General features: G+C 35.9%; 1 protein-coding gene across 2 annotated transcripts; it reads left to right on the top strand.

The window, feature by feature from the left end:
• The first annotated feature begins 6,656 nt into the window (after positions 1-6,656).
• On the top strand, positions 6,657-14,151 carry LOC130808219 (RNA demethylase ALKBH9B-like). Of its 2 annotated transcripts, none has more exons than XM_057673696.1 (6): positions 6,657-6,775; positions 9,762-10,286; positions 12,501-12,586; positions 12,683-12,993; positions 13,099-13,170; positions 13,566-14,151. In XM_057673696.1, the coding sequence occupies exons 2-6, from the start codon at positions 9,812-9,814 to the stop codon at positions 13,825-13,827; spliced, it is 1,206 nt and encodes a 401-aa protein (XP_057529679.1). In that variant the 5' UTR covers positions 6,657-6,775; positions 9,762-9,811; the 3' UTR covers positions 13,828-14,151. The 2 variants fall into 2 exon arrangements, with proteins under 2 accessions (XP_057529679.1, XP_057529678.1); XM_057673695.1 differs by lacking the exon at positions 6,657-6,775 and adding an exon at positions 8,915-9,216.
• Positions 14,152-15,081: the final 930 nt, after the last annotated feature.

Genomic DNA, 15,081 nt, shown 5'->3' with positions numbered 1-15,081 from the left:
GAACATATCCCTCAGTCGGATGATGGACTCCACCGGCCTCTTCCTAATATGGCAATCCAGAATCCGAGGCGTACGCTCGGAGCCATCGAAAATAAGTTTAGTTATGTGCCCGCCATAGCTAGGGATTAGTCACGTATCTGTCGGCCCCCCGTGCTGGGGCGATGTGACTAACCAGTCCGTGTTAGCGGACTGTGAGGGCCTTCTTTCTCGTGGCGGCTCATTATCGACGAAACTACGTCTTGCGCGCTCGGATGCGGCAGAAGAACTAGGGCCGCCACGTGCGAATCTCCCGTCGGGCCCCCGAACAATAGTCCAGTCCAATGGGCGAGAATTAGGAGCTTCGTATTGAACATCATCAGCATCATTATCATCATCACTAGAAACACCCCAACTACTCTGGATGCTGCTAGACTGGTCATCAAGAGGGGTGCGGACTAGGTCTAACGCACTCGAACGCACTCGACCTTTGGGCAATATTGTGTCTGGCAGCCTCTTCCTGCCTAACCCTCCTAGCAGAACCCGTTACCCCCCCTCTCTTCGGGTCCCCTCTGATTAAGGTAGGCCTAGAACTATTACCTCTCAACAATTGTCTAAAAAAACCCTATCCTTTTCCTTGATTACCAGCCATTTACTACAATTTTTGACAATTTCATTAAATATTAATAATAAATGAACATAATCAAACATTACGTTACATTAACCACATGAAAAAAAAAACAATATATTAATTTTCAAAATTGACAATAATCATAAAAATAATAACAAAAAAATGGAAAAAAAAAGGAAAAAAAACCAAACAACACCAATAATAAAAATAATTTTCAAGACAACATAAAAAGTTTATTAATAATAATAACATTAATTATAATAAACATATTTAAATAATAAATTAATAATTAAAAGAAAATTAATAATTTAATAATAAAAATAATAACAATCACAAAAATAATAAAAAAATTAATAATAATAACAGTAGTAGTAATAATAATAATAATAATAATAATAATAATAATAATAATAATAATAATAATAATAATAATAATAATAATAATAATAATAATAAAATTAAAAATAATAATAATTATTATAAAAAAGAAACGAAAAAAAATAATAATAAATTAAATGAATCGCCCAGATCTGGGCGATTCATTTTCTTTTTTTTAAAAAAAAATTTAAATAATTTACATTCGAAAAAAAAACCAACAATAATAACAATAATAATAAAAGTAATATAAAAAAGTTATTAAAAATAAAAATAATAATTATTATTATAACAAACATATTTACATTAATAAATTAAAAATCAAAACATAAATATATATTTAATAATAAAAATAATAACAATCACAACAATAATATCAATAATAATAAAATTAATATTAATAATAATAATAATAATAATAATAATAATAATAACAATATAATTAAAAATTATAATAATTATTCAAAAACAAACGAAAAAAAAAATTTTAATCGAGGTAATTTTTTTTTCGTTTCTTTTTTATAATTATTATTATTTTTAAAATTTTTTTTTATTGTTATTATTATTATTATTATTATTATTATTATTATTATTATTATTATTATTATTATTATTATTATTATTATTGTTATTATTATTAATTTTTTTATTATTTTTGTGATTGTTATTATTTTTATTATTAAATTATTATTTTTCTTTTAATTATTAATTTATTATTTTTAATATGTTTATTATAATTAATATTATTATTATTAATAAACTTTGTATGTTGTCTTGAAAATTATTTTTATTATTGGTGTTGTTTGATTTTTTTTTCCTTTTTTTTTCCATTTTTTGTTATTATTTTTATGATTATTGTCAATTCAGAAAATTAATACTCCCTCCGTTCTTTTTTGTTCATGTGGTTAATGTAACGTAATGTTTGATTATGTTCATTTATTATTAATATTTAATGAAATTGTCAAAATTGTAGTAAATGGCTGGTAATCAAGGAAAAGGAAAGAGATTTTTTAGACAATTGTTGAGAGGTAGTAGTTCTAGGCCTACCTTACTCAGAGGGGACCCGCATGAGAATGGGGGTAACGGGTTCTGCTAGGAAGGCTAGGCAGGAAAAGGCTGCCAGACACAATATTGCCCAAAGGTCGAGTGCGCTAGACCTAGTTTGAACACCTCTTGATGACCAGTCTAGCAGCATCCAGAGTAGTTGGGGGGTTTCTAGTGATGATGATAATGATGCTGATAATGTTCAATACGAAGCTCCTGATTCTCACCCATTGGACTGGACTGTTTTTCGGGGGCCCGACGGGAGATTCGCACGTGCCGGCCCTAGTTCTTCTGCCGCATCTGAGCGCGCAGGACGTAGTTTCGTCGATAATGAGCCGCCACGAGAAAGCAGGCCCTCACAGTCCGCTAACACGGACTGGTTAGTCACATCGCCCCAGCTGGGGGGGGCCGACAGATACGCGACTGATCCTTAGCTATGGCGGGCACATAGCTAAACTTATTTTCGACGGCTCCGAGTGTACGCCTCCGATTCTGGATTGCCGTATTAGGAAGAGGCCGGTGGAGTCCATCATCCGACTAAGGGATATGTCCGATGCGCTAAACGATGTTCTACTTGCCCCTTCCCTCGGCCGACTACCGGACATTATGCACCAGCACATCGATTGTGCTTTAATATCGGCGTTCGTGCAGAGGTGGCAGCCGGATACGAACACCTTCCATATGCCATGGAGGGAAATGGCGATTATGTTGCACGACGTGCAACGCATACTAGGCATTTCTATTGAAGGTTCTCTGCCAGCTGGGCCTTCTGAAGCGGAGTGGCACATCGGTAACACCAATCTGTTCAGGGAGCCTGTGTCTGAGCTTCGGCGTAGGGGTGCCTTAACCTGCTGCTGCGTGAACGTTGCTGAACTGATGTGGCTGTGTCATAGGTCGCAGGCCATGGATACCCAGACGACAGCGTACTACATGTCTATCGTCGGCTCTACCTTGCTGGCGGATAAGACCAGAATTGGCATGCGACTTCACCCGATACTAGCCGTGAACGCCGATCAGCAGGAGGTGGCCTGGGGTGCGGTGACCTTGGCCTACTTTTATAGGCAGCTCGGAATGGCATCTAGGGCTGGTTGCAAGACAATTGCGGGATGCCTGACATTGCTCCAAACATGGATCTACGAGTACTTTCCCGCTTTCTGCCCTCATCTTCGCCGAGAAGATATGCCAAACATGACTAGGGCGGAGATGTGGTCAACGAAGAAACCATGTCGTGAGGTGGACAGGCTGAGGGATTGCCGCAGGGTTCTTGACTCAATGACGGAGACTCAGGTATTGTACTTAAAGTTAATTTTGTTATGCATGTGTTTTTAATTGTACATTATTCTTATTTGTTAATTTGGCCTGCATGCAGGTGGAATGAACTCCGTACAGTTCTGCTCCTAGTGCGTTGCTGAATGAGCACCCATCCATCACCATCATCGGTGGTATCACGTGCTTTGATATCGTCGAGGTGTATTTACCGGAGCGGACTTTGCGACAGATCGGGTTCGTGCAGGCTATTCCCACCGCTCTTATGAGACCAGGCAAGGCTCTCCGACCGACACACGACACCTACTCCGTGACCTTTGCTTCTTCTCCTGTTTATTTGGAGGCATGGAGTAGGTTCCCCTTTAGTGCCCGCGTTGTTGAGCAGGGCCTTCGACGGGTATTTGTTCCATCAGAGGCGGAACCTAATTACGTTGACTGGTTCAGAGTGTGCTCGCACCCGTACATAACCCCCGACGAAGGCCCGATTGCAGATCCTGATCCTTCTTAGAGCAGAGCGGAATACGTGAGTTTTGAAAATATACTTGTTTTATGCTATGTGTTTGTGTTTGTTTGGTGTTGTTTTATATCTTGTTAACTCCGTTTTTCCTTTTCTTTTTTCAGTTCCTCAATGAATGGCCCAGTCGATTCGCTCCAGTGGCTAGGCTACCTCCTTCACTCGTGGATATGAACCCCCGTCAACGACATGCGTAAGAAATATACCTTAATGATTGTAAAGATTTATTTGCCGAATGGCAAATTTTTAAAGGGCATGGCCCTTCATAGTCTGTACTTAAACTGTTTTACATTAATGATTGTATTTATTTTCGTCGACGCTATGTATGTCACATTTAATTTATGATTAAATCGTTGCTATACACAATGAATGTCTTCTATATGTTCTATAACAACCATTATATACAGTAGTATAACTATGGACTATATACAAATTGAATCATTTCTATAATACAAGTAAATAAGGATTTATACAACACGTAAGACTATGGAGTATCTAAATTTACAGCATCCAGCGGTGTTATTAGTTGGTCGTGGTCGTGGTCGTGGGTCGCGTAGATTATTCCAGAGCATAATCCTCGTAGCGAAATGTGTGTCAATATGTCTGGTGATTGGTTGTGATTGCCGAAAATATCTCTCAATCCCTGCAACACCCACAAATACGACAGAGGCCGCCTCATCTCGCATCAAACAAAACGCAACCAAGAAGTTGTGATTGGTTGGCGTCATTCCGATCACTTTACATAGTGGCCGCTTTTGTTTGTTCGTTTTGTACGTTGTATCTATCAGCACAACATACGGCCACGTACGTATCATTTGGATAGAGGTAGGATTTGCAATTAACAGTCTGCTCAATTGCCCTTCGCTAACCAAGTCTGTCCAGACCATGTAATTAAGTTCTGTGCCCATATGAAGACAATGTTAAAGGGGAGTCCTACCCTCCATCTCTTCTTGCCTAATATTATATATCTGATTCATACTAGCATAAAAACCAGGAAAATTATCTCTAATAGAATTCATAATAAAGGCTGGTTGCATTCCGGTTGCACTAGCTATCGTATGTGCTCCCGAATATCTACATTGATCCTATTCGCCCTTATATGACCATCTCTGTACACTAAGAACGGGTGGTTATGTTTTCCTTTTTCACCAGGACACACCCTTACCGTCCAAGGTCTTTCTCCTGGTTTACGACTACTTCCTACAATTAAAAATTTACACCCGCAACTTCTACTTTTAGAACCAGGTTGGGTAGTATTATCTAGATTATGTACATCACCCTAATATTACTATAGCGGTGACATCTTAAATAGACTCTAACTCTAGAACGTCCTTCTTTCTTTTTATAAGAAGCACGTGTAAATTGAAAACCAATTGTTATTGTTATCGCATCGGCCCAGTTTTGTGCGATTAAAATTTTTTTTTAAAATAAATTTCCAACGATTCAAATCGGAAAATTTACGTACTGCATCCGATTCGTAGTCGCTTTCGTTAGCCATAGTTAGCCGATTACAGGTAACAACTTGTTTAAGAGTATTTAGAGAGATAGTATCGTGTTTGAATTCGTACTTCATACGCGACTGAGAATTCGATATATAGACAAATCTTTCGGATTAAAGTGTTAATAGTGCTATTAAGTGTGATTTATATTTATTAATTAAGTTTTAAGTCCAGTAGTAATTTTATAATTTTTTAAATTTCAGAGACAAATATGTAATTTCAAGGGGGTTGCGATAAAATAAAAAGGGTGACGAACTTTAGTAACACGAGGATGAAATAGGAAGCCTCGCCGTCGTTTTTTGTTACCAAAATGAACCAAACACAAACATCTCCTCCCGCCACAAAAGATGCCCTCGATCAATCCGACGGTGCCGGTTCACCTCTCACTAAACCCGACAATTCTCAAGATGATAGAGACAAAAAGGTTTCTTCCTAATTTTACTATTTTCTTCTTATTTTTAGATAATTTACAAATCATAGGTGTTCCTCTTTGTCTATATTATTCTCTTCCCATCAACTTATCATCTTACCCTTTATTAAAACAATGGGTTATGGCAAGGTTTTGAGTCGAAAATTCAAAGATGTTGAAATTTCTGTGCCCATTGTTTATGGAACCATTGCATTTTGGCTTGGTCGGAAGGCAACTGAGTGAGTTCACTTTTATTGTTGTTCAATTATAATTTTGCCCCCCGACTGTTTGATGAAATGCCTGAAAAAAGTTTTGTTTTTTGAAGGTCTCAATCGCATAGATGGACTGTTTATGTTCGTGGGGCAACAAACGAGGATCTGAGTGTTGTAGTTAAGCGTGTTGTGTTTCAACTACACAATCCTATAAGAGTTATTGATTCTCCGCCGTTTGAATTATCGGAATGTGGTTGGGGTGAATTTGACATTGCCATTTCACTTTACTTCCACAATGATGTTTGCGATAGGAAGTTGGACATGTGAGTATAATGATAATGTCTTGGGTTTTATTGGAGCAATCATATATGCATATCGGGTGGATATGAACAACGTGTATACGCTTACATGGTTTTATTGGGTTTGAATCCAAGTGTAACTGTAAATTGATTTTCTCTACAGATATCACCATTTGAAGCTGTACCCTTTAGAACAGAGCGGTCCACAATCTACTAAAAAGCCAGTTGTTGTGGAATCATATGATGAGGTTGTCTTTCCTGACCCATCCGAGTCTTTTCTCGCTCGTGTACAGAACCACCCTGCTGTAGTTGTGCCTCGGCTTCCTGCTGGTTTGGAGCTTCCGCCATCTGGTATGGGTGGTTTTTCTTTGGTTTTGGTATTGTTAAATGATAAAACTATTATGTTCAATTAGCTGTATTTTTTGCTTCAGCTTCGATTGATGAAAATAGTGATCGGAGAGGAGTCACTAAAGATCATCCTCTGGGTCATTGGTTCATGAATTTCTCAGAGGCAGATGAACTGCTCAAACTTGCTGCAGCTCGTCAACAGGTAATTACAATATTCTTGGCTCTAACTCCTACTTTAAACTGTGATTTTTATTTTTGGTTTTTAAGTGTGTTTACTTTTGGAATTGTCGTGGTGCGCTTTTTCTAATTTGTGCTTGGTTAAAGATATAATTTTTCGCTTCATGTGTTGAGAGCTAGCTACAATTTATGTTTCAAATAAAAGCAAAGCATTTGGTTGATTTGCTTTCTATTTTAGAAGCTGAGATGCAAATTGCAAAGCATATTAGCATAGTGCAAAAATTGGGTGAATAAGCAAGGCTTTAAACCTAACCTCAAAGCTCTAATAGAATACATATGGAGTCTTTTCTTAATGGACTTGGATTATGAATCTAGGTTCCGCATGATTCATGCTCGCTGTTAAAGGATTTTTCCTCAAATTTGTGAATTTATGATCATAGTAGAGACCTATTTCTTTGAAGAATCTTGTGGTAGTAAAAGGAATTAAACAATCACTACCCAGATCGCAGGACGGTAGACCCCTTTTCAATTGGGAACGACTGACCCATGACACAAAAAGGTAGTGTACAGGGTCGCCTTGGACCGCGTAACAAATTGTCAATTACTTCGATTCGAAAAACGTTTGTGTTTCACAAAGATCTATTATTTTGATTGCAAAAAAGATGAGATATGGGAGAAGAAGAGAAATTTAGAAGTTAACAAAAAGTAAAAGAGGAAATAAGATGAAAAAGAAGAGAAAAAGAGGGGAAAACGTACCTGTTTTACCGTAAAGATGGAAGCTGCCAGACATCCATTCCACTTCCCTAATTTATTTTAGAAGATGTATTTAGGTTTTTTCACCATGAAGATTTGTTATCTTGATCGGCACAGAACCATATTGCGTCAGGTAACAATGAATCAAACTCACCTAAACTAGATAACAACAATGACTAGCCTTCTTATAGACATTTGAAGTTCTCTTTTAACCAAGATGCATTTGTGTTTCTTGTCCTTGAGAACCTTCTTTCACGCACATCAACACATATTATTTGTTAGTGGTATCACTAATAAAGGTAGAGTTGCGTACCTCCGATCCCCAAACCCACCCAGCCTAGTGGAAACCACTTAATGGCATTGGGGTAATGGAATAATATTTTTGTGTGGTGCTTCAATTTGCATTTATAACCTCGTTTCTCACGGCTGTTGCCCTTTCCGTTTTTCCTTCAATCATGGACACCTTTCTTAATTATGGTCACTTTTACATCTTCATGATAACAGATCTCACCCTGCTTCATTAGTTCTTAGGCATTAGCATGATCTTCTCTCCTCCCTAGTTGTATGTGTAAGTGTTTTAGTAACCATTATGCGTTAGCCTACGATCATTGTGGTAACAATCACGATTGCAGTAGCTACTCGGTGATGCATTAACAAAGTGATGTAATTATCATATCGCCACCGAGAACACAATATATATATATATATATATATATATATATATATATATATATATATATATATATATTTGCAGGGAGAGAGGGTAAAAGAGAGTACGAAAGACAAAGAGAGAAAGATAATGTACAGAGGAATTAGGTCGTGAAAGATGTTATTGGACATCTATACCATTTTGTAAGCTTCAAAATGGAAACCGGTAATTATAGGTAGTACTTACCTGAAAACCCTTTGTTTGCAAATGGAAGGTAAAGGTTGGCCATTTGTAGAATAAACTAAAAGTTAGTTCTATATCTGCAAAGCAACTAAAGATTACCCTTTTTAGAAGTAATTTTTCTTATATTAAAAATACTTAACCTACCGATGGTAGTTATAAGAGAAAAAACACATACGTGATATCATTTTATTGAATCATGTATATCTTGTATTTGAGTTTAAATCTTTTTAAAAGTTAATATTTTTAAATAATATTTCAAAGTTGAAATTTTTATAAATAATATCTTGAACGTGAGATTTTTAAAAGTAAAACCCTCATTCTGAAAATATTAAATTTTACTTTTATTTACGAATTAAATGAGAATGTTATTACAAGATAGAGTTTGATGAAATTTTAAAATATTTCCTTTTTTTATATATATATAATACCTACCTTTTTTTTTTGAGTAAAATACCCACTTATATTTCTCTAAATTCAAACATTTTTTTAAATTAAAATAAAATATAATGTCCCACATAAATCCAACGTCTCCAAATAAGAAACTCAAAAATAAAGTCGGTTCATTTATCATTCCCATCCCCCTCTCTCTCTCCTACTCCCGGTCTTCGCTGTTTTCACTACCATACATAATCGTGGAGTTGACTCGGCTGTTAAGATGACGGATCCTCCACGTTTAAACGATCCGTTTCTTCTCCGATACGATGAATCGGAACTCGAAATTGCGTCGGAGTTTCTATCAAATTGGTTACCCTTTCTGTCACGAGACCTTTGTCAGAACTGTACTCATAATCTTTCTCGTCGTATCCGCTCCCTCACTCCTCGTGAGTCTTTCTTCCATCTTTTTTTTCGAATTTGAGTCTTTCTTCGATCTATAGCTAATAATGTTTGAAAATTTACAGCTTTTTTTGTTTCTATTTCTGAATTAATTGTTTGTTTTTACATGATATTAGTCACTTGGGTCCTTTTATTTTTTTTGAAAGTGATTATCTTTTTAAGTTTCTCGTTTGTTTGTAAATTTAGATATAATCAGATTGTTTTATGGCTAATTTTTTTGGTTTTTCAGGTTTAGTAAATTATCTAAAATTTAGGGAGTGTGGTTTTGGGTAATCTTGATTTTATTGAGAAAAATATTGTATGATATTGTATGATATTGTATGTTGTTTATTTTCTTTGAATTTTGTGAAAATTTTAGAACTTTGGGTTTTGCTGTTGTTTGCTTGGTTGATGGTTAATGTTTTGAGTAATCTGATTTATATGAGAAAATTTTGATAAATTGGGGTTTGTTTGGAATTATTTATCATTTAATTAAATTGGTTTGTGTTACGGATTTTTTTTTTATTTTTTGAGCATTATCTGTGGTTTTCAGAACATGATAACAAGGGACCTTCCAATTCGGGAGATCATTCGGCAGTTTTGATGCCGGATAAAGAAGATAGTGATTTTGATAAGTGTGATACTCATTCGTTAGGGAGTTGGAAAGATGAGGCAGAAACAAATTCATATGGTACCAATGTGTGCTCAGAATCAGTCCTTGATGCTTCCCCTAGTGAAGTGTGCAGTAATTCTGCATCTATTGTAGTTGAAACTCCCAAAGTTCGTATGTCGTGGGCCGACATGACTCAAGAGGATGAACTTGAAGGAGATGGAGATGCACTCGGTGAGGCGGCCAGAAAGAAAACAGAGTTATCTCGGGATCAAAGAGAGTATTTAAGGTTTATGAATGTTAGAAGGAAGAAGGATTTTATATGCCTTGAGAGGATTGATGGAAAGTTCAAGAATATTCTTCAAGGGCTTGAGCTGCATACAGGTGTATTCAGCGCTGTGGAACAGAAAAGGATTGTTGATTGTGTGTACGAACTCGAAGAAAAGGGAAAGAAAGGGGAGCTGAAAGGTAAGAAGTGCTTGCAGCTCAAATTTTACAGGTGTTCAAGTTATCTGTATTTGCTTGTGATTCTTATTTTGTTAATTATAGGGTTTTATTTAGCTGAGGGTAATGACTTGATAGTTGATAGTGCTAATTGACTTTGCCTCTATTGCTTTACTGACAATTAAGCTTGTTCTTTCAGTTTTACCAAAGGATCAATTATGAGATCTTATACTAGTTCTCGGTTGTGACTCGTGATTAAGAACTTCAATTGACATTTCACTCCTTTTTTCACTCAAGTTTTTTACACTGTGTTTGGATAACAACTTTGTAGAGAAAAGAAAGGAAAGGAAGGGAAGAGAAATGGAATGAAAGTAATTCTTGTTTGTTTAGGAGGGAAGGGAAAAGCAAGGAAGGGAGATGGGGTTTCCTCTTCAAATCTTTCCAATTTTGGAAAGATTGATAGCTTAAAAGATAACATCTATCTAATCCCTTTAAATCACTCCCTCTAAATCCCTTCCCTCTCATTTTGTCATCCAAATAAGGAATCTCTCATTTCTTTAAATTCTTCCCCTTTCTTTCTCTCCATTTCCTTCAATCCAAATAGTGTAAGTGCCGAGATTATTCATTGTATGGGATGTATGTTTCATTTTGTAGATTCAAGTGGAGTGTGTTTTTTTAATTTGTTTTATGGGGTGGGTGATGCTCTTTAACTAAAAACGTATTTTTGAAGTTCCTTCTACGTTTTTAGAGTTTAGAAATCATTCTTGAGTTGAAGAAGTTTTTCTGAAGATTAGTGAGGTTTTCTATATTTATTGAAGGAAAGCTTATTTTCTTGCCAATAATCAAAATTCATGCATTGGAACCTTTTCTTTGTGTGGCAGTAAAGTTATAGCGGATAAAGCCAATATTCAAAGATATTTGGTGTCCATGTGGCAGTAAAGTTGCAATGTATTATTGGAAGAGTGTGTAGGAATAATTACTGTCACTTTTCTGTGCGCTAATTACAGTGTGTAATGCCTGTAAAGGATATGAAATTGTGGTTTGGTTAATAATTGTTGCAAATGAAAACTTTGGGATTTGCATTTTGGCTTTGTCTCGAAAGAGAATCAGCCTAAAGCCGTAAGCACTTACTTTGGAGATAACATAAACTTAAATTGTTGCCTTTGTTGCACGCTGCTTCCGTCTTTTATCATATTTGACCATGGATGTCGCGAAATTTGATCATAGAACTTAACTTTATGTTTGGATAACATTTTAGGAAGGAAAGGAAGACGAGGGGAGGGTACGGAAGGTTGGAGTGTTCTCCTTCAAAATGTTTCCAATGTTGGAAGTTCTTTTATTTTATTTTATTTTTTTGTACAAAATATGAAGGAGCTATCCACACTAATTCCTTTTTCTCCATTTCCATCATCTCCCCTTTTGGTATTATTGTTCTCCCATACCCTTCTTTATCTTCAGGGAGGAGTGAATGGAGTAAATAGATAACAAATAACCTTGCCTTCTTTGAATAGGAACGGAATAAATTTGATGTGGGATTTGTAGTTGATAGTTGATATGGTTTAATAAACAATGTGGCCTCTAATGAGTGTAATCATGATAAGTCTAAATTCTGTGCTTTTGCATTAGAGCCTGATGGCTGTATATCTTCTGTTGCATACTGCTTGAATGTGCAAGTCAATACAACAAATCAACAATGTAAAGCCGTAATCCTTAGGATCGGGTTTGGCTGTTTCCTGTGGTTCACTAAGATCATATTCTGCTTGACTGTATGTTTTATGCCTATCATAAAATCTGTGGAGGTTGTTCTAGAGGTGAATGACTAGTTAAGCTAATTGGAGTCAAACTTTTGACATCTGAAAGAGTCAGTTCCGAGATGTGATGTTTTGCTTTTTCTCCTTTGCTTTGTACTTGTGTTTAAATTTAAGCTGTGATGCAAAATGGTTATTTTTCTCCTATGCTCTTTGGTTTTGGTTTCATATTATATGGACTAGTGTAAGATGACTCATTATATCACACACTTCTTATTTATGTGAAGTTGCACATGTATTTGCTACTATTGGTCAATCGAAAACATTATCTTACAAGGGTACGATTGTGTGCATCTGATCCCCAAACCCCACCCTAGGTGGGACCACTTAATGGCATTGGGTAATGGAATTTTGTTGTATAAGGAAGACTACATCGGCGTTCTCTGTTAAAACTACTCCTAATTATCCCTTTTGTTTGCTGTTGCTTCAGAGCGCACTTACACAGCACCCAGGAAGTGGATGAAGGGTAAAGGACGTGTGACTATTCAATTTGGTTGCTGTTATAATTATGCTACTGTAAGTTTTTCTGCTCACTTATACAATATTATTCAGTTCCTTTCTAAATGTGCTCGACAGCATTCAGATGTTAAGTTTTTTTACTTCCGGTGGCAGGATAAAAATGGTAACCCACCAGGTATTCTTAAGCGTGAAGAAGTAGATCCTCTACCTCCTCTTTTCAAGGTGATAGTCAAGAGGCTGATCAGATGGCACGTTCTTCCGCCAACATGTGTTCCTGATAGCTGCATTGTCAACATCTATGACGCAGGAGACTGCATACCTCCACATATTGATAATCATGATTTTGTTCGGCCATTCTGCACTATATCTTTCCTCAGTGTGTGCAATATAGTATTTGGAACAGACTTGAAAATCGTGGGCCCTGGAGAATTTACCGGCTCTATGGCAATCCCCTTGCCTGTAGGGTAAGTGCAATGAATTTGCTTCATTTTTTTTATATATTTTTTGTGATTTTTTTTTATTTACCTGTGTGTGGGTTAATTGGTAATATAAGTTGTTTCTGTCTATAGATCGGTTTTGGTGTTAAATGGAAATGGAGCTGATGTTGCTAAACATTGTGTCCCTGCAGTTCCATCTAAGAGGTAAATCGTCTCTGTTTTGTCCATCTTGCCTGCATATTTCTGATGAAATGATGGTTATTTCTGCTTATTTTTAAGGAAAAATTAAACTTTTTACTTATTTCTTCACAATAATACCAACTTTTGATTTACCATGGATAATACCAATTTAGGGGCGTGTTTCTCTAAAAGATCTCTAACATGTTAAAAATTAAATTATAGGAGATTAAATGACATTATTCTAGGAAAAAAAAAACCCTTAAGTTGGCGTTGTTCATGGTTAATCAAAAATTTATATTATTTTATGGAAATTAACAAAAGTTGTATTATTCACGGTAATTTTTCCTATTTTTAAATGTAATAAATATTGCCATCCACTCTATAAGCTGCTATTCTTATCTTCATTCTGTCCTTTCTAGGATATCTATTACTTTCCGAAGAATGGATGAATCAAAGCGGCCGGTGTATTATGCTCCCGAACCAGAATTTGTAGGGCTTGAACCCTTGTGTTATGATGAGGAAGGTGGAAAGAAGTCCCCATCACCAAGAAATATGGGCAGGCAAGGGACAAGAGGTGGGTTCAGGTCAGAAAGGAAGAAAGATGAAGAGCCTCGGTATTCAGGCCGGTATCGACCTTCCACGAGGGCTCCAAGAACTAGGGTAAATTTGGCAGGGAGTTGACGATTAAAACAATCTCGGCATTCTCATCGTATAATGCCTTAATTTTAATTTTGTTTTCCGAGTGTATATCCTATACGTGCCTAGTGTTGGCTATTCGTTTCATTATAGAAACACGAGTGCCTAGTGTTGGCTATTCGTTTCATTTTAGTAACACGAGTATTGATGAGGGTATTGGTGGTTGTTCATATCTGTCCGTTGTGGTAGATGAACAATTTGTAGAGTTTTTAACAGGGAAATTAATTGTGATTTTCTATGTTTTGTTGGTATTGAAAGTGTTTTTAACAGGGAAATTAATGCAGTACGAAATTTGCAATTAAAAGTTTAGATAGCATGAAGAACACCAGCTGCCCAACGCCTGGATAACACTATAACGGAATACTGACCAAGAGGCAGCAACGGCACAACCCATAGTGCTTTTGAAGCTAAGCTATGGGCATAAAAATCCTGTTTGAATTATTCGGTTTTTAGTTTAGGAAACTAGATAATTTAGATATAGATTGGTGATTTTTGAAACTTATTATTTGAATATCTGATTTATTTTTGAATTTTCTTTCCTGTTTTAATTTTGTAATATTTTAAAACCCGTATACTCCCAAAGCTGGATCTTTAGTTTTGCTTAGTTGGAACTCTTGAAATTGACTTAAGTTGGTGAAGGACAAATGGTATTAGGTTGTGAATATTGAAAATTTGAAATGCTTAACAAAAAAAAAAAAAAATAAATTATGTTTTAAACTTATTTTAAAAGTTAGTAACTGGAAATAGTTATTTTGTCCTGTTTTTGTGCAGCATAACTGCGAACAGGTCAAAATAGGTCAAATAGCTATTCGCAGTTAGTAAGTGCGAACAACTATTTTGTCGTTTTTGACCTGTTCGCAGTTAGTAACTGCGAACAGGTCAAAATAGGTCAAATAGCTATTCGCAGTTAGTAAGTGCGAACAACTATTTTGTCGTTTTTGACCTGTTCGCAATTAGTAACTGCGAACATGTCAAAATAGGTCAAATAGCTATTCGCAGTTAGTAAGTGCGAACAACTATTTTATCGTTTTTGACCTGTTCGCAGTTAGTAACTGCGAACAACCCCAAACCTCATGTTTGGAAATTTTACGCTTACTTTTGAAAATAAGTTTAAAACTTAGTCTATTTAATTAATTTTTTTTTTGGTTAAGTATTTTAAATTTTCATGAATATTCTCAAACTCTAACTTCAATTTTAAGACTCTTTTCACATTAAACTTTTTATAAATTTTTATTCACA

This window comes from Amaranthus tricolor, chromosome 3 (assembly GCF_026212465.1).
Source record: "Amaranthus tricolor cultivar Red isolate AtriRed21 chromosome 3, ASM2621246v1, whole genome shotgun sequence".
In the NCBI taxonomy this organism is placed as follows: domain Eukaryota; kingdom Viridiplantae; phylum Streptophyta; class Magnoliopsida; order Caryophyllales; family Amaranthaceae; genus Amaranthus; species Amaranthus tricolor.
The sequence above is the reverse complement of the archived record's forward strand: the minus strand, read 5'-3'. Positions and strand labels throughout refer to the sequence as shown.